This window comes from Crinia signifera, chromosome 7 (genome assembly GCF_055691185.1).
Source record: "Crinia signifera chromosome 7, ASM5569118v1, whole genome shotgun sequence".
NCBI classification, from domain to species: domain Eukaryota; kingdom Metazoa; phylum Chordata; class Amphibia; order Anura; family Myobatrachidae; genus Crinia; species Crinia signifera.
Window position 1 is genome coordinate 19,470,789 of NC_139223.1, and position 27,034 is coordinate 19,497,822.

General features: G+C 49.8%; 1 protein-coding gene across 1 annotated transcript; it reads left to right on the top strand.

The window, feature by feature from the left end:
- Positions 1–459: 459 nt before the first annotated feature.
- On the top strand, positions 460–26,712 carry LOC146019907 (nmrA-like family domain-containing protein 1). The gene is made up of 5 exons (XM_083152554.1): positions 460–578; positions 21,663–21,901; positions 24,141–24,390; positions 24,779–24,969; positions 26,258–26,712. The coding sequence occupies exons 1-5, from the start codon at positions 539–541 to the stop codon at positions 26,435–26,437; spliced, it is 900 nt and encodes a 299-aa protein (XP_083008680.1). The 5' UTR covers positions 460–538; the 3' UTR covers positions 26,438–26,712.
- Positions 26,713–27,034: the final 322 nt, after the last annotated feature.

Below are 27,034 nucleotides of genomic sequence, written 5' to 3' on the forward strand. Positions count from 1 at the left end.
TCTTGGGCACATACATCGCCTATGTCTACATTAGCAATTCAGGCCAGATTAAGGTATTATTTACTTACTTGCTAAGACATTCTATCACATACACAATGCTTCGTTACCGCTAGTATTTGCTGTATGTTGTTCGTGTTACCCTCTATAGTACTGTGGATAATGCTTCTCTGGGTCAAAAACTTTCAAACTTTGCCTTGGATGCCTCAGCTGGCACCTGGCGCCTCTTCACTCATCTTTTGTTATGGGAAGACTGTACCCAGGTCTTAAGCCCAGAGATGGCCATTGGCTGGCCGGCTTCCACGCATAGGACTGCGCCCTGTCTGTGTGCACAGGGATCACCTAATAATTGTTCATTAAGGTATAAAAACAAAGCGATCCTGGCCAGGTTTGAGTCTCTTGGATCTGGGATTGTTTGCCGAGCTGAGTCACAGGTGCTGAGTTCCAGGTGGGGAGAGGAGGGACAGCTGGCACCTTTATATATAAACCTCACTCTGTCCTCTGGGGTTATCTCATCTGATCATCTCTAGCTGAGCTCTCCATGGCCGGGAAGAAGATTATCACTGTGTTTGGAGCCACAGGTGAGTCCATTGTCCCTCTCGGATGGAGGTCTGTGGGTAATTGCAGCTGCATCACTGGGATTTGGATCTTCCACTGGAACACAGTACCCAACCGGTGTCGCCGATTCTGTCCATCTCCTGAATGTCATCAGGGTGATGGGAATGAGCATCATTTATTTATTTATTTATTAAAAGGTTCTTAAATAGCGCACACATATTACGCAGCGCTTTACAGAGCAAAAACACATAACAGATTACATCACAAGACAGTTTAGGACAAGTACATGGTTAATATGGATAGTTGTATCAGTGGACAGGACACTGAAGCAATTATCAGGGTGGCAGAGGTTTATATATTCTAAGAAAGACACCTGAGGAAAGAGGGCCCTGCCCGTGAGAGCTTACATTCTAAAGGGGAGGGTTAGACAGACAGGGGTGACACAGAAGGGAAAGAGGTGAGCATAAACAGTAGGTTAGGATGAGAGGTGGTCAGGTTTTATGCAGGAGGGTGGGAAGAGGTCAGCTTAGTCTTTGATATTTTAAGTCTAAAAAAGCGCTGGGTCATCCAAGAGTAGACAGCAGAGAGACAGTTCGAGATATGAGTGAAGATAGAGCGGGAGATTATCTAAATCGCAATTATAATTATCGCATATGTTCTAACATATGCGATAATTATCGCAAAGGACAGCTCTTGCGTTAAGAGCTGTCCTTTGCGGTGAGAGTCGCCGGGTCCCAGCAGGTCCCGGCGGCTCCCCCCTCCCTCTCACACCCGGCGCTGCTGCTGCTGCGCCGGGCTCTCCTCCTCCCTGCACCCGGAAGAGGATCAGTGCAGGGAGAAGGTCACAGGTCAGGGCAGCTGCCCGGACACAGGTGAGGGGGTGATGCGGGGCGGTGGGGGTTGGCGCAGGGCGGCGGTGGGTCCACGTTAGAAGCCCATTGGCTTCTATGGGGCATAACCAGATTTTTCTGGCGATGCCACCCGCCATGGTAACCGGCGGGGGATGCTTAGAGCATCCCAAAATGCTGTAAAAACCCCGATAACGGGGTTTTTACAGCATTTTCACCTTAGAGAATCTCCCCCAGAGGGAGAGAGATCAGGACGGGAGCGGTAGATTTCAGTGTTATCAGCATAGATGTGAGAGTGGAAGTTGAGTGAGCAAATAAGCTCACCCAGAGAGGACATGTAGAGATAGAGAAGAAGAGGACCAAGAATAAAATGTTGGGGGACACCTACTATCAATGGAAGAGCAGGAGAGGTGAAGTCATTACAGGTACAGCTGGGCATTTTCAAAGCTGACAGTGCAAATACAGTGATAACAGTTATTGTAAAAGTTGTTTGCAGATGTAAAAATGGTGATATTATGGATGAATAGCCAGATTAGGCAGCCAGGGGTAGTATGTTGTGAGTTTGAAGCTTTCTCAAAGCAGTCTTTGCTTTTCTGAGTTGTTGTTTTCTGTCCTTCTGTTTCACTTCAGTGTAACGCCAGTATAACATTGTCACCGGCGTAACTATAAGGCCGCAGTCCCCGCGGTGGCGGGGAGGCGCCGGGGGTCTGCGGGCGCTATTTTTTCTCCGCCAGCTCCCAACTGCTTGTGGGTGCAGCGGGGAGCTGGCAGGGAGGTCCGTGCGGCGCGGAGGTACCTGTATTCAGGGAGAGCCTGGAGGTCCCTGCGCCTGCGGCGCTGAGTATGATGTTGCCGCCGCCGGGGTCCCTGCAGTGAAGTGGAAATAACGCGCTATCTCCGCAGGAGATAGCGCGTTATTTCCACTTCACTGCAGGGACCCCGGCAACATCATACTCAGCGCCGCAGGCGCAGGGACCTTCAGGCTCTCCCTGAATACAGGTACCTCCGCGCCGCACGGACCCCCCTGCCAGCTCCCCAGGGGGATCTTTTAACGGGGGGCAGCGGCAAAATTGTCCGGGGGGGGGGGGGCGGCGAAATTGTCCCGGCGGGGGGGGAGCAAAAGTTTTCGTTACGCCACTGAACATTGTAGTTATGTTTCAGTTATGCCGCACTTTAAAAATGATGCCTGTCCCTGCGAAGCCCTAACCCGGACGCCGGGGGGGGTCTGCGCATGCGCGGTTATGCGCTGACCCCCGCCGACCCCTCTTACCGCACTGCCCTGCTCACGTAGCCATAGGCTACAATGGGCTATCGCCATCCCAGAATGGCGATAGCCCAGGGATGCGAAGCCGGGCTGCCCGATGTTAATACATCGGGCAGCTTCGCATCCCCCATAGAAACCTATGGGGGATGAGGCCGGCGGCGGTGCAGGGGGGATCGCAGCAGGGATCGGAGATCCCTGCTGCGGTCCCCCTTTGATACATTTAGGAGATACTTAATATTTGCGGCTAAATCCCGAAAACGGGTGTTTTCGGGGATTTAGCCGCAAATATGGTTTGATAAATGGGCCCCTTAATCTTCTAATTACACTGTGTAACAGTAGATGCAAAAAGACTCAAAAAACATATATGGATGATGCAGGAATGTAGTGATATGACAATGGTCTAGTACAAGTAACAATGCAAAACACACATGATTGATTGATGGGTGCATTTTTTAATGGAATACAGTTCTAAAGTGTTTTGTAAAAGGTATTGCTAGCGGCAGGGAGGTGTTCATAAGGTTGGGTGAGCACAGCATTAGGGGGGGGGTGCCTGTGCACCCCTAACGCTCAATGTGCGCACGCCTATGAAGACGTCTATGTCACAAATACAGGAGACCCGGATAGTTTTATGGTGATTGGACAGGTGGCGGGGGCTAGGGCAGATGTGGGCGGAGGGAGTATCGCTGCTGCTTCCATGGAAGTCGGAATGTATGGCTATATGTGACCTTCCGACTAAGCTCCAGCACCTCATGCAGGATTTACAGTCTATTTAGCATTCAATATTTGCGAATTCCCCGAAAACCCCCATTATCTTGGGGTAGTCGCAGATATTAAGCATCCCCCGAATGTATCTAGGAGGGACCGCAGGGGGAACCTCCAATACCTGCTACTATCCCTCCTGTCATACTGGCAGCCACATCCCCGCTCTGTAGAGCAACGGTGATCTCCGGCTCTCCCCAACTAGCCCCACCCCCACCCACGGGACACTGCCACCCATGGGAGGGACAGCGAGACAGTCTCCAAATAATGGGACTATCCCACTGTAATCAGATGGGGGGTATGATATCGGACAGCATCACATCAAGTCCAGGGCTACCACCATTCTGAGATGGCAGTAACCCATTGATGGTGGGGCAGCGTGGTCAGCGGGAGTTCATCGCTAACACCCTGCCACACGGCTGAGCTCATGGCAAAGATGTGCTCCTCCCGGAGCCCCTGTCCCTACATCTGCCCGGACATAAATATACCCGCTAGGATCTCATAGTGCAATGCGATCCTGGGTGGTAGATTCAGCCAGCATATAGTGGGGGCAGGTTGGAAAAAGGAAGTCTCTGGACTTTACCAAAGCTGCTCAGGCACAGAACAAGTTATATATTATAGGGTAAACTTTGGAATCATATTTTATATATGTTGATTGTTATATTGGTTTGTGATTAGTACTAAACATACCAGTTACCTGTCGTTATTATCTACTTGTTTATAAATCTTTCTTAAAATACCATGGAGTGGCTATTGTATAGGGTTGACATGGGAAAATGTTGACAGAAGCCAACAGTCAACAGTCAAATAGGCGACACATAAATGTCAACCAATAGTGCTCGACCAATTGACCCAAAGTCTAGGTCCCAATGTGGAGCATCTCTTTCCTCCCTCCCTTTTCTCTTCCCCATAACCCATGCTGAATAGTTAAACATGTAATGTTTAATTAGCTGGGAAGGGAACCCAGTCGTTCAGAGGCTGCTGTGCATCATCCATCTGTGCATCTAGTAGCACATTTTGCTTTACATGCAGATTAGTAGCCTACCCCCCTGGATCCTGTTGGAGAGCCCGTTTCAAGCTTTTATCTCCCACTGTCCTCCATTATAAATCAAATCTCCCAATTCTTTGGATTCTTCATTACAGCCAGGGTCCCACTAGTACCCCTTTCACACCAGCCTAAATTCCCGGGATTTCAACTCTGCTATGGAGAAGGGTTGTTCCCGAGTTCAACCCGGGCTCCTGGCTGGTGTGAAAGGGGTACTCCCCCGGTTTGCCGGTCCTCGGTGCGTGGCTGTGAGATGGGGATCCACAAGGTGGCGGGCGCAGATGACAGGACAGACGGTGCATGTAGATGACGCTAATCTCCGGCGCCCTCACTGCAGCCTGTAAGCTGCGTTATCTGTGCCCGCCATCTGACCTGTCATCCGCGCCCACCACCTGTGCGCATCCCCGGCCTGCACCGAGGACCAGCAACCCAGGGTGAGTACTCTCCATCTCCTGCCCGCCTCCGCTGCCATCCCACCTCCTTCCCACACCAGAAAATGCAGAGACTTCCCTGGTGTGAAAGGGGCTAACCCGGGAATGCCCCGGCATGATCCATGGGCCATATTCCCTGGTGGGTCCCTGCATTTTCTTGTGTGAAAGGGGTATAAGTTTTCTCTGGACAAGTACAGTTTTTTCCTTCAGTTATACTATGACTAGTATGACAGGTATCCAGGCTCATCAGCCGGTGGTGTCAACTTTTAGCAAAACCTTGTTGGACCCCTGGAAGCAGATAATACAACTGGCCAGATACCTATGATCTGTGTTTTCTAATCTCAGAGTCCGGTTCTGCTGCTATTGGCTGTGGAATTAGTAATCTTTAGTTAAACACACTAAAATGTCAATTTTTATTTTATTTTTTATTTTTTACCAAGAAATGATCATTCAAAAAACTCACACAAGGTCCAAATTGCATTAAGAATTTATTGCATAGGCATAACATTAATCATTTATGTTGTGCTATGTGAGAAGAAAATAAATATCACAGCAACTAGATGCGAATAGGAAATCCATTATTACAGGCACCAATAAGTGCAAACTTTCCCATAATACATTTCTGCTTATATTATATAGAAATATTTAGCAACAATCATTTAAGCTTAGACACCCCCCATGCGTGTAGCTAGTCACGCCCTCTGCATGGAGCATCGTGCAAAGGGCGTGTACATAATATCTATCAAGTTGCAGGAGCGATCGCATGTAGTTTTTAACCTCATGCAATCGCTCCAATGCAATCTGAGCATTACATCTATTGTGTGAGATTGATTTGTACTACTAGGTAACACACTGAACCTCTCCTCTGTACTGCAGAGCATTACATCTATTGTGTGGGATTGATTTGTACTACGAGGTAACACACTGAACCTCTCCTCTGTACTGCAGAGCATTACATCTATTGTGTGGGATTGATTTGTACTACTAGGTAACACACTGAACATCTCCTCTGTACTGCAGAGCTTTACATCTATTGTGTGGGATTGATTTGTACTACTAGGTAACACACTGAACATCTCCTCTGTACTGCAGAGCATTACATCTATTGTGTGGGATTGATTTGTACTACTAGGTAACACACTGAACATCTCCTCTGTACTGCAGAGCATTACATCTATTGTGTGGGATTGATTTGTACTACTAGGTAACACACTGAACATCTCCTCTGTACTGCAGAGCATTACATCTATTGTGTGGGATTGATTTGTACTACTAGGTAACACACTGAACATCTCCTCTGTACTGCAGAGCATTACATCTATTGTGTGGGATTGATTTGTACTACTAGGTAACACACTGAACATCTCCTCTGTACTGCAGAGCATTACATCTATTGTGTGGGATTGATTAGTACTACTAGGTAACACACTGAACATCTCCTCTGTACTGCAGAGCATTACATCTATTGTGTGGGATTGATTTGTACTACTAGGTAACACACTGAACATCTCCTCTGTACTGCAGAGCATTACATCTATTGTGTGGGATTGATTTGTACTACTAGGTAACACACTGAACATCTCCTCTGTACTGCAGAGCATTACATCTATTGTGTGGGATTGATTTGTACTACTAGGTAACACACTGAACATCTCCTCTGTACTGCAGAGCATTACATCTATTGTGTGGGATTGATTTGTACTACTAGGTAACACACTGAACATCGCCTCTGTGTACTTTACAACAGTACCTAGCCTGTGTGTAGGGAGGAATTTATTTTTATTCTAGATGATATATAGTATCCTGGAATGCTAGTTTTTTTTTTCTAAGCCACTTTTATTGCTATGTGTTGTAGGGGGTGGGGACTGAGCGAGTGGATTCCAATTATTGGGAATTGGGAACTCATGCATTGTAAAGGCCCCCATACACTATGAGATTTATCTGACCTGTAAAATTGCATCTGATTTCCCTTGAATTTCCCCAGCAGCTTCCCAGGACACCTACATACAATTTGACTCTTGATGTGACATTGTTTACATCCAATTTGCGTCAGATAAATCACATGATTTATCTGACGCAAATTGGATGTGCCATGAGATTTATCTGATGGGATGGCCCTAGGGAGTGGCCTGAACAGTGCTATACCTTGCAGGTATTACTGTTCTGAGAAAAGGAGAATGGTGGTATACTGTATGTATTAATAGTTTGTGTGTGTGTGTGTGTGTGTGTGGGGGGGGGGGGGGGGGTCGTCACTCGTACAAAAAGACACCAGGCATGGTGCCGCAGCGGGAGACACGAACAACTCACCTTTTTGTACTGTGCCGCCACCCCCCTCAAACTATACATAGCCACAGTGCTACTGTCATCTGGAGGGAACGGTTTTGTTTGTTACTAACATTTTGATCCCATTACTGGAGTAAAGTATGTCTCACCTACATGCTTTGAAAAAGGAGCGAGAGCTCCGAAACGTCAGCAGCTTGTATCACTGAATACAAATTTGAAAAAAAGACCTCTGAGTGCCGTTGTTCTTTTCCTCGTACTCATCACCACTGAGGGCACCGGGGCAGCTGCTCAGAAGAGGAGAGTGCCAGGCCATATAGCACAGTTCAAATGTATGTGCTGCACATGTGCTTCGGATCACATTACATCCATAGGCGTGCGCAGCCCATTTTCTTAGGGGGTGCACCATGGGGGGCGTGTCCATCACCATCTATTGGGCGTGTCTATCACCGCCTATGGGTATCAATACAAACTAAAATAGGTGACTTAGTTATGTATATGCACTTCAGAATACTAAAAACAGGGACAGTGTGCGCCAAAGGTGCACTGCAAAAATTTATACTGTAATGCCCATTACACATAATGCCACACACAGTAATGCCCATTACATATAGGCCCTTATTCAAATCCGATCCCAGTACAAATTTGTTCTCAAAATGGACAAAACCATGTGCACTGCAGGTGGGGCAGATGTAACATGTGCAGAAAGAGTTAAATTTGGGTGGGGTTTTTGAAACTGAAATCTAAATTGCAGTGTAAAAATAATGCAGCCAGTAGTTACCCTGCACAGAAACAAAATAACTCAAACAAATCTAACTCTCTCTGCACATGTTACATCTTCCCCACCTGCTGTGCACATAGTTTTGCACATTTTGAGAAGAAATTTGGGTACTTGTGAGTTATCTGGGCGTCCGATTTTTTGATTGTATGCCTTAAGTTAAGGCATACAATCAGATGCGATGCGATGCGATATCGCATCGCATCGCATCGCATGCGACCATCGGATGCGATGACCCGATTTTTCCATAGGAATCAATGTTAAAATGGACTGAGTCCATTTTAACATGGAATTCAATGGGAAAAAGGGGTCCTTTTCATACCCCTACTATCCAAGTGGGCATGGAGTTGGATATAAACCTGTGGCGAGCGTAGCGAGCCACCGAGCCCGAAGCGTGGCGAGCGAAGCGAGCCCCGCGAGGGGACGGTATTCCGTGTCCCCTCGCGGGGCTCGCTACGCTCGCCACGCTTCGGGCTCGGTGGCTCGCTACGCTCGCCACAGGTTTATATACAACTCCATGCCCACTTGGATAGTAGGGGTATGAAAACGACCCCTTTTTCCCATTGAATTCCATGTTAAAATGGACTCAGTCCATTTTAACATTGATTCCTATGGAAAAATCGGGTCATCGCATCACATCGCATCCGATGGTCGCATGCGATGCGATGCGATGTCCCGATCCGACCCGATTTAAAAATCGGACGCCCGGATAACTCACAAGTACCGAAATTTGTACTGAGATCAGATCTGAATAAGGGCCATAATGCATTGCACAGTAATGCCCATTCCTCATAATGCCATCCAACATAATGCTCATTCCACATAATGCCACACACCATAATGCTCATCACACAGTAATGCCCATTCCACATATTGACACACATTGTAATGCCCATTCCACATGCCAGGGCTTGACAAATTTTTGTAAAATAGGGACCATAGAGACAGTGTGCGCACCTAAAATTGACACCGTAATGCCTATTACACGTCACACAGACATTACATAGCATACCACATGCCATAATGCCCATTACATGTTGTGCCTCACACGGTTATGCCCATTACGTCTCAGACTATGATGCCCATTACACATTATGCCACACACCATGATTCCCATTAAACATTATGCCACACACCGTGATGCCCATTACACATTATTACACATTATTTGACACAAGTGATGCCCATTACACATTATTTGACACAAGTGATGCCTATTACACATTATGCCACACACCATAAGGCCCATTACATGTTGCGCCTCACACCGTGATACCCATTAAAAGTGCGCCTCACACCTTGATACCAATTAGACGTTGTGCCTCACACCGTGATACCCATTACAAGTGTGCCTCACACCATGATACCCATTAGACGTTGTGCCTCACACCGTGATACCCATTACAAGTGCGCCTCACACCATGATACCCATTAGACGTTGTGCCTCACGTCGTGATGCCCATTACACATTAAGCCACACACCGTGTTGCCTATTACACATTATTTGACACACGTGATGCCCATTACACATTATGGGGGGGAGGGACATGACAGGGGTGGGCGGGGGAGAGGGGAGTGTAAGGAAGGAAAGCCTGGGAAGAGCAAGGGGAGGATTATATATATGTAAGTACAGTATGTGTGTGTATATACATATACATATATATATATATATATACACACAAACTCATAATGTGCTTGTAAATGTGGAAGTGCTGCCTTACTTTCAGTTATGTGGATGCCTGGTGGGGCAGACAGGCTGTGCACAACGTGGCTTCTACAGCACTGCAGGTCCTCCACACCTCCTTCCTTCTCCCTGCAGCCTGCGTGCTCAGCCAGTCACTGAGCCGCAGGCTGCTGTGTCAGATATGATTGGACAGCTGAGCCATCGCTCAGCTGTCCTGTCCTATACGGCGCCGGCACCCTATATGGTGCTGTCAATCAGCTCAGCTGCAACTAGGTCCCGGGAACCGGAGCAAAGCGCAGCGCAGCACGATGACCGATAACTTAACTAAACACACAGCCTGTCCCTGGCAGGCTTCGGCACCCACCGCAGACCCCGCTGGCGGGGTCTGTCTGGCTGCAATCGTGCGCGGGGGGGGGGGGGGGGCAGTCATTAGGAGGTGCCTGTGCACCCCTGGCACCCCCTGTGCGCACGCCTATGATTACATCGCAAATAGTATGTGATACGATGCAATGTAGTCCAAAACACATGCAATTATCGCAGCATGCAGGAGCACCTAAGTAAATGGCCCTCAAAGTTTTGCTGTGCCACATTACACTTCAGGGTGACACAATGTTTATTTTCTCGCATTGGGTTTTTAATATATTTTATTTCTTTAAGATTCAATGAAAAGATTCTGCATTTTAACCCCTTCAGTGGCAGTCCCGGAAATTTTCCGGGCCAAGCTGCAGTGTCGCAGCGTGCAGTCCCGGAAAATTTCCAGGCATGCCACAAATCTACAGTTGTGCGCCAGTGGTGCCCACAGGTGTGCACCAGTAGCGCATCACCTCAGCAGCGACCCCCACTAGGCCGCTCCCTCCCCATCTCCACTGTTGTGCCCTCCCTCACCTGTCGCCGCCATTACTTCGGGAGAGATGGCGGCAGGCTCGGGGATGTTCGGCATAGCTCGGGGGACTCGAGATCGCTCGGGTGTTCAGGCATCCGATTCCTCCCGAGCCTCACTGAACATCCCTGAGCCTGCCGCCTGCTACCGGTCAGTGTGCTGTTATGATTGGCAGCGGCCGCAGCGGCAGGGGAGCTCCGCTGAAGACCGCTGGAGCGGAGGGGCTGGGGGGGTCACCAGAGGGGAGGGGAGCACTGGGACTCATCTAACCCATCAGTGAAGGGGTTAATCAGTTCAAATGTTAGTCCAGTCTGCTGATATATTAGCTTGATGTCAGCACATTTTATAACAAGTGTGGAGGTGGACAGACAAGGAAGGACACATACATCCAGTTATCTTACCAGTAGATGCAATTTAGACAATAAATGGTGTTTGTACATTGCTGCTAAGAAGCCATAACCCCGTTACATGATCTTTAGTCACTGTCTGAATTCAGGAGGTGGGGGTACGGGCTCTACAGAACGTACTGACATTCAGCAGCAGGGGAGGGGGGGTCCGGGCTCTACACAGCCCGTACTGACATTAAGCAGCAGGGGAGGGGGGGTCCGGGCTCTACACAGCCCGTATTGACATTCAGCAGCAGGGGAGGGGGGGTCCGTGCTCTACATTCAGCAGCAGGGGAGAGAATCTGTCATCCAGATTGAAGCAGAGAAGAGCGTCGCTGCCGCCCTCTGCAATCCTCTCCCGTCGCTCCTGTGACGTGCTCCAGCTGCTGCTGCTTCTGACTGGGGGTTGGAGGATGGCCGCGCAAAGGAGGTACCCAGAGTTCAACATATAGATATATCGGATCTGAAACATCGTGGGTGCTAAAAAGCACCCACGATGTGCCCATGATGGCTCAGATTCCGATATATCTTATGTTCTGCAGGTCCGACCACCTGATCCAATCTGATGAGCACGGGAAGGCGCATCAGATTGGATCAGATGTCACAAACATGCGATTTTGGGCCGATTTCATCCGATTTATCGGCCCAAAGTGCCGAAATCGGATGAAATCGGCCAAAAATCGCATAGTGTATGGGGGCCTTTAGAGTACTTAAGTAGTCATTGCATACGGCTGTGGGCAGATTTTATCTGTGGGCCTAGATTGAAGTGGGCCGTTATTAAAGTGGGAAAACTGATTCATAACTACAGCGTTATACCAGCGTTAAACCGAAGTGTAACTGAAGGACAAAACAACAACGGAGAAAACCAAAGTCTGCTTTGAGTGTGTTAAATTCATTCACACAACATACTACTCCTGGCTACTAACGGCCACATTTATCAAGCAGATATTGACCAAAAAAATGCGAAAAACGGGCTTTAACGCTAAATTTCAGTATCCCACAAATGTATCAAATAGCTATCACAATTATTACCGCAAAAAGCAGGGCATGGATATCGCATCTATGCTGTTTTCGCAGTTCCTATGTTTACAATGGGAACTGCAGTCTTTTGAAATGTATCAAGTTCTGAAAGCATTTCTCTTTCAGAACTTGATCGCAGATAAGCTCGCATTGTGAAAGTCGCGTTAGGATCCTCCCCAGTGTCCCCTCCTCCCTTACCTCTCACTGTGCTGCCCTGCCGCTCAGCAATACTGACAACTTTTCCCACGGAGCGGGGTCCCGACAGGAGGCAGCTTGTGTCCTCAGTACAGCAGCGCTGATCCTCCAGCACAGCAGCGCTGACCAGAGGACCATCCACCCTGCAGGAGCCCCCACTGGAACCGTGTCCCCCATCAAGCTTTTATTTAGCCGCAAAAGTCAGCGACCGCACACCAGTGAAGGGGGACTGGGAGCGGCGCTGGCGGACTTTCAAAACATAAGTGACCGGGTGCAGGGGGGAACGGCCGCTGGTTGTGTTTTATATAGTGCAGCTCAGTCCCCAGTCAATCCTCCCAGCACGCCGACTTTGAAAACATACAGTGACCGGGTGCAGGGATGAATGGACAATCAATGGCCGCTGATAGAAGATAGTGCTGCTCCCCAGTCTGCCCCCTCCCCCTTCCCCCTCACATGCCACTTACAAAGGCCTTGATTGGCTTAGTGAAAAGGGGGAGTGTCCAGGGGAGTGAGAAACACTTCTCCTCTGCATCGCTGATGATCGCAGGAACAGCTTGTTTACGCAGCTGCTCTCCCTGCCTACCTCCCTTCATAAATCCAGGTGATGCAGCACAACATCGCAATGCGATGTTAATGCGATGTTCATCGATATTATTGTGAAAACATCGCGGTGTATTGATAAATGGGCCCCTATATCTGGCAATTCAACCATAACATCAGCATTTTACATCTGCAAACAACTTTTACTATCACTGTTAAAGCTTGTACTTGCACTGTCAGTTTTGAAAATGACCAGCTGTACCTCTAATGACCTCACCTCTCCTGCTCTTCCATTGATAGTAGGTGTCCCCCAACATTTTATTCTTGGCCCTCTTCTTCTCTATCTCTATACGTCCTCTCTGGGTGAGCTTATGTGCTCACTCGACTTCCGCTATCACATCTATGCTGATAACACTGAAATCTACCGATCCTTTCCTGGTCTCTCTCCCTCTATCCTCACTCATATCTCCAACTGTCTCTCTGCTGTCTACTCCTGGATGACCCAGCGCTTTTTTAGACTTAAAGGGGGAAATTTACTAAAGGAAATTTGTAAAAAATAGGTGTATTTGTATCCAGAAATACACTTATTTTTTACATTTACTATTCCGAAAATACGGCAATTCGTATTCGTATTGATAGCACATCAATACGAATACGAATTGCCGTATTTTCGGGATAGTAAATGTAAAAAATAAGTGTATTTCTGGATACAAATACACCTATTTTTTTTACAAATTTCCTTTAGTAAATTTCCCCCAAAATATCAAAGACTAAGCTGTCATCTTCCCACCCTTCTGCATAAAACCTGACCATCTCTCATCCTAACCTACTGTTTATGCTCACCTCTTCCCTTCTGTGTCACCCCAGTCTGTCTAACCCTCCCCTTTAGAATGTAAGCTCTCACGGGCAGGGCCCTCTCTCCTCATGTGCCTTTCTTAGAATATATAAACCACTGCCACCCTGATGATTGCTTCAGTGTCCTGTCCCCCTGATGCAACTATCCATATTAACCATGTACTTGTCCTAAACTGTCTTGTAATGTAATTTGTTATGTGTTTTTGATTATAACTATGCTCTGTAAAGTGCTGCGGAATATGTATGCGCTATATAAGAAACTGTTAATAAATAAATAAATAAATCTGTGAGTGGGGGTGGAGGGAGCGCTTTCGGCAGTGTTGGGCAAGATAAGACGCAGCGTATGCCCCCAGTATAAGCCAGACAGAAGCCATAGAGACAAAGAATCCAATCTCATTTTATGGTGCAAAACTTGCCCCCTTTCAGCACCCAATGTCGCATGCCATCTTGAGATGGCACATCGGGTGCTGGAAGAGGGAGGGCAGAGTTCTGCGGAGTAGCTTAGCGTTAGCAGGCGGCGAGGGTCAGCGGTGGGGGCAGAATTGTTTAAAACACTGAGATCTTTCAGCCAATCAGAGGGCTGCCCAGTGTTTTAAACAATTCTGCCACCCCTGCTGACCCCAGCCTCCTGCTAACGCTAAGCTACTTCGCGGCCCTCTGCCCTGACTCTTCCAGCCCCCGATGTGTCATCTCAAGATGGCATGTCACATTGGGTGTGAAAGGGGGCATACACTGCTTCTAATCTTGCAATAGTTGTAGTAGGTGGACTTTGATTGCACCTGTGTTTTTGGGGCACAGCTGCAGCCAACTTGGCATCAGACACATTATCTACAAGTTCTAGAACTGTAATGTACAATGTTTACATTGTATGAATCCTGGCTCTGTATAGTTTTGAAACTCTCTGTCTGAATGGAAGAGCTCAACGTCGCCGCCTGATGCTCAAAAGTGGTACTGAAGTTTTGTATATTTTTTACAGTTTTTATTAAGTTTCTTATATAGCGCACACATATTCCGCAGAGCTGTACAGAGAATAGTTGAACATTCACATCAATCCCTGCCCCAGTGGAGCTTACAATCTATATTCCCTACCACATATACATGTACACGCATTCACTCTTGGGTTAATTTTGTTGGGAGCCAATTAGCCTACCAGTATATGGCCCTTATTCTGGTTGGTGCGGCCAGAGCCGCACACGGGGCTCCGGCCGCACAAACCAATCCCCGCCCACCCTACGGATCGCCACGGCCGTCCGTACACGGACGGCTGGCGATCCGCATAAAAATGGTGGAGGCGTACGCCTCCACCATGGTGGGAGCTGCCCCCTGCATTCGATGGTCGTCGACCATCGAAGGCAGGTCCGCACGCCCCGGCAGCTCCCGCAAGCTGAGACCACACGGACAATCGTCCGTGTGGTAGCTTGTATGGGGGCTGAAAGCTGACATCCGGCGACGTCAGCTTTCCGCCCCCATGAGTTGCGTCATGCCCTCATTACCATGCATACGCCCCGCGTTTGCATGGGAACGCCCATGAAACGCGGGGCGTACACATAGGGAAATGAGGGCATGAAGCCTCTCACGCCCCTATACGCCCCCTTTGCGGCGGACGAAATACGTCTGCGGCGAAGGGGGCTGCACATGCGCAGATTGACCTCTGCGCATGTGCAGAGTAAAAACATCGGCGGTACGGCCGCACGCGGGCCGTACCGCACGAAACAGAATAAGGGCCTATGTTTGGATTGTGGGAGGAAATTGGAGTACCTGGAGGAAACCCACGCAAGCATTGGGAGAATATACAAACTCAACACAGGGCCCTGGTGGGAATCGAACCCATGACCTCAGCAATAAACAGGAAATAGAGAAACAAAATATATTTCCTTAGGAAAATACATTTTATGTACATATTAACACATAAATGTATATCATGTCTCTGATATATAACCACACGGCAACGTTTTCAATGGGCCGCGGATCCATCAACTATATATAAAAGGCTGACTAACTCCTCACCTGGGATGGGCTGTTTGCCATGACTACAGCAATAATGCAGGATGACCCATCTGTCTGCAGAATGCCAGTGGCGCTGTGCACACTGGGGGTGGTCTGTATTATGCTGCGGGCGTATCACTGATAGTGATTGCTCACACACACATCCTGGAACACAGGAGGCCACACATGGGTAGAGAAACTGAACCTGGCATAGGGATGGTGAGAGTGCCAGCAGGGCCGGCGCCACCACTAGGCAGCTCTAGGCATTTGTCTAGGGCGCCGGCACCTGGAGGGCGGCAGTTCGCCCCTCACCCCCAGCATGGAGGGTTAGGGCACTGTTCATATAGCTGTCGGCGTCCATGCAGGTTTTTGAGCGGGCAGGGGTGCCGTCCGTGCCACAGGGGTACCTGCGGCGCTGTCACTTGGTATAAAGCTGCTGGCAGCGGGTCCCTGCAGTGAATATAGAATAACAAGCGCTATGCGTGCGGCGGCGCAGGAAGCGCTTCTGGGTTTGAAAACACTTGCCGCATGCTGATTGGCTGAGATTCAGCCTATCAGCGTGCGGCAAGTGTTTTCAAAATCAGAAGCGCTTCCCGCACCGCCGCACGCGCATAGCGCTTGTTATTCTCTATTCACTGCAGGGACCCGACCCCGCCGCCAGCAGCTTTATAGCTTTATACCCAGTGACAGCGCCGCAGGTACCCCTGTGGCACGGACGACACCCCTGCCCGCTCCAGCACCTGCATGGACAGCTATATGAACAGTGCCAGCCGCCAGCTTTATAACACAGGTACCCCACCCTGGGCACCGGGGCACCCCCACCCCGACACGCCTGGGGCGCTCCGGTGCCTCGCACCGGCCCTGAGTGCCAGTGGTGGGGTATATGGACACACCGCTCTTTATTACTGCACTGACAGTGGGCGACTTGTATATTGGGACGCAGGGATGAAGCATAAAGTCGAAGGCAGGCGCTTCTGAATCTGGACCATTGTGTATAACTCAATCTGTATTCTAGATGCCCATATATGGTGCCAGCCCTGCCCCCAAACATCTCCACAGATTTTATGCACTCTGTAACCTCCAATATATGTTTGCCTGGTGGGTTCCAGCCATCAGCACCTCCAATCCCCCCCCTCCCCTCCCCGCCACCCAACATGCCAGTGTATGTCCCGGGTGAGTCTGCAAACATAGTATTTGGCACTGGAGACACTAGTCAAACACAGGACTAAGTGTGATTATTATTCTGGGTTTGTATCAGCATATACAGTATCTGGCGTCGTCCCATGTCGGCATTGTGTGAGTAGGGCGAGGTCCCTGAGTAATCCCAAAGTCTGACTTACTTCCAGTTTAGGTTTCCGCACTGCTAGATGGGAGCCTGGCCGCCTGAAAGGGCTCAAGTAGATAGTAAGCTCTTGTGATCACAGTGTACAAGCTGCCCATGTATGCAGGCAGTACTTTTTGTGCTACATCGCATCGCATCACTTTAGTAGAACATGCGATGCGATGCACATTTGTAACTATTAACTTAAAAAAAAAGGCTGAAATCGCATCGCATCCACTTCAAATGCCAAAATCGCATGGCAGCTTGAAGTACAGAACACACAGCACACAAAATCGGTGCGTGTATGGGCACCTTTAGGGCTAATTTTACTAAGCTGCAAGTTCTATTGAAGATGGGGTGTTGCCCATAGCAACCAATCAGATTCTATCTAGTATCTTCTAGAAGATGCGAAATAAATAAGAAGTAGAATCTGATTGGTTGTATGGGAAACCCATCTTCACTATAACTCCCATCTTCTTTAATAGGGTTCATGTTTTATCAGGAGCCAAGTAACCTGGGATCACGATGGCTCACAGGCACTGTCTGGATAGCTGGTCAATAAGTTGACGCCAAAGGTTCGACCAGGGCCGGCTCTACCATTAGGCAGCTGCCTAGGGCGCTGGGATCTGGGGGGGGCCACCAAGTCTCTCTTTCAAAAATGAAGGATCCTTGTTGTACTTAATGTAGGTGGCTGATGTGGAACTTCTAAGACCTCACCTAAATACTTTCCTTTGAGGCATACTTCCCTACTTTGCTGCCCCCTCCATCTACTCTGTTGTGGGTGACAAAGGAAAAGGCCTCCAGGGAAAGCAGGGGACTTGCCCACCTTCCCGGGGACTCCCACATGATTTTTGGGAGCCTATCTGCCATTCTGGAATGTTAGGCAAGTAGGCCTTAAGGGGAAGCGGTCATCTATTAGAATGAACTTAGGTCTACAGTCATTAGGTCGACCCCACTAGGTCAACTGGCAGGAAGGTCGACCTGACTTAAGGTCGACATGGGCCTAGGTCGACATGACTTAAGGTCGAATTTGCATAAATGTAGACATGAGGAAGGTCGACTGGTCATAAGGTCAACATGGGTTTTTCACAGTTTTTTTGAGCCGACATGTGCCGACAGGCGTTATTTCATGCCCTACCATCCACTAGGGCGTGGAGGAGGTTATTAAAGCTGTGGCGAGCGAAGCGAGCCACCGTGCTCGAAGCATTGCGAGCGAAGCCACTGTACCAGCCACTCATAGACGGACTCTCCGTGTATCTCGTAGCTACAATGCAGTGACGTCATTCACGCTGTGCAGCACCATCACCACCTATTGGCAGCTGCTGGAACTACACCTGGCACACAATGCATCGTCACCACTGCTGCTCCCCCAGTGGGAGACATGGAGGGGCAGTGGGAGGCAAGGAGGGGCAGTGGAAGACAGGGAGGGGCAGCTGGTGATGGGGAGAGGCAGACAGGTAGAGGCAGTGTGGGACAGGGAGAGGCAGAGGGAGACAGAAAGGGGCAGGGAGTGACTGGTAGAGGAAGAGGGTGACAGGGAGAGGCAGAGGGAGACAGGGAGAGGCAGTGGGAGACAGGATGAAGCAGAGAAAGACAGGAAGAGGCAGCGGATGACAGGGAGAGGCAGAGGATGACGGGGAGAGGCAGTGGGAGATGGGTAGAGGCAGTGTGGGACAGGAGGAGGCAGAGGGAGACAGAGAGGGGCAGGGGGTGACTGGTAGAGGATGAGGGTGACAGGGAGAGGCAGAGGGAAACAGGGAGAGGCAGTGGGAGACAGGATGAGGCAGAGAAAGACAGGAAGAGGCAGCAGATGACAGGGAGAGGCAGAGGGTGTTGGGGAGAGGCAGTGGGAGACAGGGAGAGGTAGAAGTTGACAGGTGAGAGCCAGAGGGTGAAAGGGAGAGGCAGTGGGAGACAGGAACACCCGCTGCACCAATGGAAGTTCCACCTCTGACCTCAGTACCTTGAGGCAGTAATGCTAACCATTACACCATTCATGCTTCCCAAAGGTGTATAACATAATTCTTCCGCTCTGCTTCCTTTCCTCATCCGCATCCCACGTCTCCCCTACGCACCCACCTCTTATTTCATGTAATGGGATAATGCGCCGGCTGCTGTAAATGATAAGGGCTGTAGAAGTAGTAGGTGTGTTACTCCTTATAGTACACGGATTGGTGACGGTGTGGGTGATGACTGAGCCCTAGGGTCCTTTAGAATGTAAGCTCTCACGGGCAGGGCCCTCTCTCCTCATGTGCCTTTCTTAGAATATATAAACCACTGCCACCTTGATGATTGCTTCAGTGTACTGTCCCCTGATGCAACTATCTGTATTAACCATGTACTTGTCCTAAACGGTCTTGTAATGTAATTTTTTTGTGTTTGCTCATAACTATGCTCTGTACAGCGCTGCGGAATTTGTATGCGCTATATAAGAAACTGTTAATAAATAAATAAAATAAATAGGGTGACGGTGCGGGTGATGAATGAGCCCTAGGGTGACTGTGTGGGTGATGAGTGAGCCCTAGGGTGATGGTGCAGGCGATGGGTGAGCCCTAGGGTGACGGTGCGGGTGATGAGTGAGCCCTAGGGTGACGGTGCGGGTGATGAATGAGCCCTAGGGTGACTGTGTGGGTGATGAGTGAGCCCTAGGGTGATGGTGCAGGCGATGGGTGAGCCCTAGGGTGACGGTGCGGGTGATGAGTGAGCCCTAGGGTGACGGTGCGGGTGATGAGTGAGCCCTAGGGTGATGGTGCGGGTGATGAGTGAGCCCTAGGGTGATGGTGCGGGTGATGAGTGAACCCTAGGTGACGGTGCGGATGATGAGTGAGCCTTAGGGTGACGGTGCGGTGATGAGTGAGCCCTAGGGTGATGGTGCGGGTGATTAGTGAGCCCTAGGGTGATGGTGTGGGTGATGAGTGAGCCCTAGGGTGATGGTGATGAGTGAGCCCTAGGGTGACGGTGCGGGTGATGAGTGAGCCCTAGGGTGACTGTGTGGGTGATGAGTGAGCCCTAGGGTGATGGTGCGGGTGATGAGTGAGCCCTAGGGTGATGGTGCGGGTGATGAGTGAACCCTAGGTGACGGTGCGGGTGATGAGTGAGCCCTAGGGTGACTGTGTGGGTGATGAGTGAGCCCTAGGGTGATGGTGCAGGCGATGGGTGAGCCCTAGGGTGACGGTGCGGGTGATGAGTGAGCCCTAGGGTGATGGTGCGGGTGATGAGTGAGCCCTAGGGTGACGGTGCGGGTGATGAGTGAGCCTTAGGGTGACGGTGCGGTGATGAGTGAGCCCTAGGGTGATGGTGCGGGTGATTAGTGAGCCCTAGGGTGACGGTGCGGGTGATGAGTGAGCCCTAGGGTGACGGTGCGGGTGATTAGTGAGCCCTAGGGTGACGGTGCGGGTGATGAGTGAGCCCTAGGGTGATGGTGTGGGTGATGAGTGAGCCCTAGGGTGATGGTGTGGGTGATGAGTGAGCCCTAGGGTGACGGTGCGGGTGATGAGTGAGCCCTAGGCTGATGGTGTGGGTGATGAGTGAGCCCTAGGGTGATGGTGCGGGTGATGAGTGAGCCCTAGGGTGACGGTGCGGGTGATGAGTGAGCCCTAGGGTGACGGTGCGGGTGATGAGTGAGCCCTAGGGTGATGGTGTGGGTGATTAGTGAGCCCTAGGGTGACGGTGTGGGTGATGAGTGAGCCCTAGGGTGACGGTGCGGGTGATGAGTGAGCCCTAGGCTGATGGTGCGGTTGATTAGTGAGCCCTAGGGTGACGGTGTGGGTGATTAGTAAGCCCTAGGGTGATGGTGTGGGTGATGAGTGAGCCCTAGGGTGACGGTGCGGGTGATGAGTGAGCCCTAGGCTGATGGTGTGGGTGATTAGTAAGCCCTAGGGTGATGGTGTGGGTGATGAGTGAGCCCTAGGGTGACGGTGCGGGTGATGAGTGAGCCCTAGGGTGATGGTGTGGGTGATGAGTGAGCCCTAGGGTGACGGTGCGGGTGATTAGTGAGCCCTAGGGTGATGGTGCGGGTGATGAGTGAGCCCTAGGGTGATGGTGCGGGTGATGAGTGAGCCCTAGGGTGACGGTGCGGGTGATGAGTGAGCCCTAGGGTGATGGTGTGGGTGATGAGTGAGCCCTAGGGTGACGGTGTGGGTGATGAGTGAGCCCTAGGGTGATGGTGCGGGTGATGAGTGAACCCTAGGTGACGGTGCGGATGATGAGTGAGCCCTAGGGTGATGGTGCGGGTGATGAGTGAGCCCTAGGGTGACGGTGCGGGTGATGAGTGAGCCCTAGGGTGATGGTGTGGGTGATGAGTGAGCCCTAGGGTGACGGTGTGGGTGATGAGTGAGCCCTAGGGTGATGGTGCGGGTGATGAGTGAGCCCTAGGGTGACGGTGCGGGTGATGAGTGAGCCCTAGGGTGATGGTGTGGGTGATGAGTGAGCCCTAGGGTGACGGTGTGGGTGATGAGTGAGCCCTAGGGTGATGGTGCGGTTGATTAGTGAGCCCTAGGGTGACGGTGTGGGTGATTAGTAAGCCCTAGGGTGACGGTGTGGGTGATTAGTAAGCCCTAGGGTGATGGTGTGGGTGATGAGTGAGCCCTAGGGTGACGGTGCGGGTGATGAGTAAGCCCTAGGGTGATGGTGTGGGTGATGAGTGAGCCCTAGGGTGACGGTGCAGGTGATGAGTGAGCCCTAGGGTGACTGTGTGGGTGATTAGTGAGCCCTAGAGTGATGGTGCAGGTGATGAGTGAGCCCTAGGGTGATGGTGTGGGTGATGAGTGAGCCCTAGGGTGACGGTGCGGGTGAGTTATGAGCAGTCTCTATACCTAGGTCTCTGTCTTCTGCAGGTTCCCAGGGTGGATCTGTAGCCGATGCCCTATTACATGATGGCCACTTTGCCGTCAGGACGGTGACTCGGGACACCAGCAAACCAGCAGCCGCCAAGCTGAAGCAGGCCGGGGCGGAGGTCGTGTGCGCAGATCTGGACAAGGAAGAAAGTGTGGCAGCTGCGCTGAAGGGAGCCTATGGCGTTTTCTTGGTTACCAATGCCTGGGACCATTCCGATAAGGAGAAGGAACTCACCCAGGTAAAGGCCGCAGTCATGGTGGTGACGTCATCAATAATAATAGTCACAAAAACTAATTTTTTTTTGTCAAAAACGTACGAGATCAAACATTTTAAAAAATCGCACCAGTGTGATCTGTGGTAAAAATGCCACGTTTTCCCGTGAACAAAAAAAATCCTACTTCCAAAATCACATCCAGATGTTTTCGCATAGAACACATCCAAATCGCAAATGTAATAGGGAGAGATTTTTTAAATCACACCCTAAACATTACCAAAATCATTGACAGATCTGTGCACAGCCCAGTCAGATTCGTGCATGGTTCTGTCCCAAAAGTGTGTAAAAATATAGCTTAAAAGAAAAACCAGCATGGGGCTACCCCCCCCCCCCCCCCCCCAGTGACAGACCCAGTGACAGATGTAATTGGGATTGCTGTGACGCACGTTACTGGGATTCCCTTAGGGCTCGGGAGAGAAGCTGGTTATGCATCTCTTCTCATCTGGGGTTATGAATATGCATTTTTATTTTTAACATCTATTTTTTAACACAAAAAGCATCAGCCCACCACCTACCCCCCAGAGGTGGCGGGGGAAGGGGGGGGGGCAGCCCTGGTCATCAGCCCTGGAAGGGTTAACCCTGGGGGGATTAAAAAGTATAAAAAGTGTCCCCCGTGCTGGTTCCAATATACAGGGGAATCTTACTCTTTTTGTCCCTCATATATTTGGAACCAGGACCGGCGCAGCAGCCCAGTGCTGGTTTCGGTACTTGTGAGTTATCCGGGCTGCCGATTTCTAAATCGGGTCGGATCGGGCACATCGCATCGCATCGCATGCGACCATCGGATGCGATGCGATGCGATGACCCGATTTTTCCATAGGAATCAATGTTAAAATGGACTGAGTCCATTTTAACATGGAATTCAATGGGAAAAAGGGGTCGTTTTCATACCCCTACTATCCAAGTGGGCATGGAGTTGGATATAAACCTGTGGCGAGCGTAGCGAGCCACCGAGCCCGAAGCGTGGCGAGCCCCGCGAGGGGACACAGAATACCGTCCGCTCGCCACGCTTCGGGCTCGGTGGCTCGCTACGCTCGCCACAGGTTTATATCCAACTCCATGCCCACTTGGATAGTAGGGGTATGAAAAGGACCCCTTTTTCCCATTGAATTCCATGTTAAAATGGACTCAGTCCATTTTAACATTGATTCCTATGGAAAAATCGGGTCATCGCATCCGATGGTCGCATGCGATGCGATATCGCATCGCATCGCATCTGATTGTATGCCTTAACTTAAGGCATACAATCAAAAAATCGGCAGCCCAGATAACTCACAAGTACCCTGGTTTCTTAAATACGGGGAACCTCATCCCCCCACCCCCCTTATTTGGTAAACCAGGACTGGCTCAATTAGCCTGGGGCTTGTTATGCTCAGGAGGGGGGACCCCACGCTATTTTTTACCAAAAAAAACCAGCACATTCCCGTTACTAAAAAATCACCAGAAATCGCAAGTGAGTTCTGCTTTGTCTAAAAATTTGCACCCTATTACATGGATTTACAGGTAAAATGGCACACTAGCCACCCGAAACGTGGCGAGCGGCGGCGGTACACGTCCTCCGACCTTTTCATACCCCCACTATCCACATCGGCGTGGAGTTGATCCTATATAGTGTGGCGAGCGCAGCGAGCCACTGAGCCTGAAGCGCGGCGAGCCCCGCGACGGGACGCGTATTACTTTACATGTATTCCGCGTCCGCTCGCCTCGCTGCGCTCGCCACACTATATAAAATCTACTCCACGCTCGCCACACATCGGGGGTGTCGTGGGGGGTGCTTTTAACATAGTAAGCACCCATCACGGTTAATTATCTTATGGGGGCACATTTAACATTGAAAAACCCATCAGGGTGCTTATACAATTTTAAATAGCATACCATTGTATATGTGATAGAATGGCATACAATTCGATGGTATACAATTTAAAATTGTATAACATCGGCTGCCATAGCGTAACATCGCATCGCATACCATCGTATGCCTTATGGTCTGCGATGCGATGGGCGCCGTGCTAGGAAACAAGTACCCACAAATCATCTCAATTGTTGCATTTATCCAATGTAAGGAATTTAATGCCCGTTCACTGTAATTAAGAGCAGTTTAGAAACATAATGGACATGCCCACACCTGCTGTCACTAATAGCATGGGCCCCTGAGCCCCTTGCAGATGACGTCCATATTTAATTTGGTGCCATTGTGTTCCAGGGGAAGTTGGTGGCAGATCTGTGTAAGCGCCTGGGTGTGGAACACGTGGTCTACAGTGGCCTGGAAAATGTGAAGAAGGCCACGGGGGGACACCTCTCCGTTCCACACTTTGACTTCAAAGGCGAGGTGGAGGAATACTTCAAGCACTTGGAGTGTCACATTACCAGCGTCAGGCTGTCCTTCTACTTTGAGAACCTGGCGGACTCGTTCAAGCCACAGAAGTGCAAGGATGGGAAGAGCTACACGATAAGTAAGTATGATGTGTCTGTGACTGGTGATATGGGGATCCTACGTTTTCGGAAGTTTTCAGGTGCAGAATGTAGACCAGTGGTGGCCAAACTGGTCCTCGAGATCTACCAATGGTCCACATTTTCCAAATCACCTAGCTGGTGTACAAGTGCAGTCATTACTAACTGTCACATTTTCAAACCTGCTGCATTCATTCCTACTATGGATCCACAGGTGGCCTGATATACATAAACTGTTAGTAGATCTTGAGGACAGGTTTGGCCACCCCCTGATGTAGACAATGCACATATATAGGTGTGAGGTAGAATTATAGGTGCATTTAGGCACAATTGCCAAAACACCTTAATTGGAAGACGGTTTCTGATCCATTCATCATGTCTTGTTTACAGATCTGCCAGTGGGCGATGTACCCCTGGATGGAATATCTGTGGAAGATCTGGGTCCTGCCGTTGTCACCATCTTAAAGCATCCATCACACTACAAAGGGAAGACCATTGGGCTCAGCGCAGAGAAGCTGACGGCAGAGAAATATGCAGAAATAATGTCCAAGGTCACTGGGAAGGTCATCAAGGACGCCAAGGTGAGGGCCCTGTTGGTATATCTGTTGGTTGGTCTTGTGCCAAACTTATCTCTGTTAAAGTCTGTTAAACAGATTTGACCTAAGAAACATTTATCATGGCCACAGGCCCCCATACACTAGTCCAACTTGCCTCAAGGGGAAGTCGGACCTGATTTACCTTGAGCTCCCCTGGCAGCTTCCCAGGAGGGCTTACATTGGACTTTATTCATTTATGGCCTGTAAAAGGACTCCCGGGGAGCTGACGGGGGAGACCAAGGGAAGTTGGATGTGATGCGTCGTGGGTGCTAAAAAAGCACCGGTGATGTGCCGCTGACAGCTGTGCATGCGATTTATCTTGTGTCCAGTGGCGGTTTTTACCTACGGGCTGCAGTGCTGCAGCCCTCCCAGGTAAAATCTGCCATTGTGTGAAGCCAGATGCCGTCTGTGAGACTGCACTGGTTTCACTGTGACTGGCAGTGGCTTTTTATTGGAAGTCCGACCAGTCCCATTGGGAGGTGTTCCCTGCCTCTGGGATGCCTTAATGGGCTGCTGCGGCGGCAGCCCATAAAAACAGGTCCTGTGCATGCGCAGTACCGAGGACCATACTGCACATGCGTCGGACCCGGGACCCTGAATATGCTTCTATGGACTGCTGACAGCACATGTGCAGTACCGAAGAAGCTACTGCACATGTGGTGGTCACGCAACCACAACGGGGGTCAGGACTGCCAGCGGGGACCAGCTGGGAACCTGTGGTGGGGCCCTGCAAGGGAGGTGGGGGGCAACATTGCAGCAGCCCCCCTTCTCCACAGAGGTAAGAGCTGCCACTGTGCGCAGCCCATCCTACCTCCGACACGATGCGCACAGGACCACGTATTGGGTTGTAGCGGATGTCAAACACGTGATTTTACCCGATTTCACCCAATGTCTCCTTCGGAATCGTGTGGTATCAGGCCAAAACCAAACTAGTGTATGGGGCCTTTAGTCCGAATTTTCAATGAAGTGAGTCAATGACCGATTATCCAAGGCTTCCCAATGAAATTAAGGTTTAAATTGTCCAAACATGATCAGGTAAAATTGGCTAGGTCATCTGTGGACATGTTGGTAATTGTAGAGGGAAGACGACCACTGTGGGTCCATTTATACGTTTGTTTTCCGACCATGCAAAGCTCCAAAGAGTCCGCTCTCGTTCAACTGCCCGTTTCTCGTTCTCGTGTTGCCTTTTTTTGCTGACATATATTGTTTCCCGGTGTTCGTCTGCTTCTAAAAGCGAAAACTAATATGAACGGATATGGTGTTGTATCCTCAGATTCATCCTGATGACTTTGAGAAACACGACATTCCAGGAGCGAAGCATTTGGCCAACATGTTCCGATTCTACATGACTAAACCCGACCGGGATGTGGAGATCACCCACAAACTCAACCCCAAGGTCAAGAGTTTCCACCAGTGGATGGAGGAGAACAAGGACAAATTCAAAGACCTGTGACCTGAAGACCCTTTTCTGTAGATGAAGAAGAGTCTCTATAAAGCAGATCACATTTATACTCTAAAGTTTTTTCTTTTTTTAATCACTGGTTTTTTTTTTACTAAAAATGGAATGCAAGTGGCCACCACCCATCCTTGTGGCCCAATGTTGGTTCTTTTGTAACCGAGCCTGACAGCAATAAAGATTTGCATTAAATACAGTGTTTTCTACATAAACCGCTTGACCATAACTTTAGTTGCTCCACATTTCTGGTTCCCGGATGTTCAATAAATGGAACTAAATTCCTTTGCAGGACTCCTACAGACGGATCTGAAGCTGGCACCAGGATACACATTGATGCAAACCAAGAACAACAATGTAAAATAATCCCGACGGTCTCCTCTTTATGGTCTGAATATTCTAAAATAACACAAAACCCTCTTAGATGTCTTCAGTATTTCTGTGTTTAAGTTGGGTAAAAAAAAGTGCAAAATCTATGCCATACTTGCTGACTTTACATCTCCCCTTTGTGGGAGACCAGGGAGAGGGCAGCTAATTATAGGGCGTGGGAGCTCTCAAATGTCATTTGGATAACTCCGCCCCATTTATGGGACAGAA

Excerpts from the sequence above, each read along its gene's own strand:
- LOC146019907 (XM_083152554.1), top strand. The coding sequence starts at position 539 with ATGGCCGGGAAGAAGATTATCACTGTGTTTGGAGCCACAG. Across the intron at positions 21,902-24,140 it reads AGGAGAAGGAACTCACCCAG|GGGAAGTTGGTGGCAGATCT; the intron begins GTAAAGGCCGCA and ends ATTGTGTTCCAG. Across the intron at positions 24,970-26,257 it reads AGGTCATCAAGGACGCCAAG|ATTCATCCTGATGACTTTGA; the intron begins GTGAGGGCCCTG and ends TTGTATCCTCAG.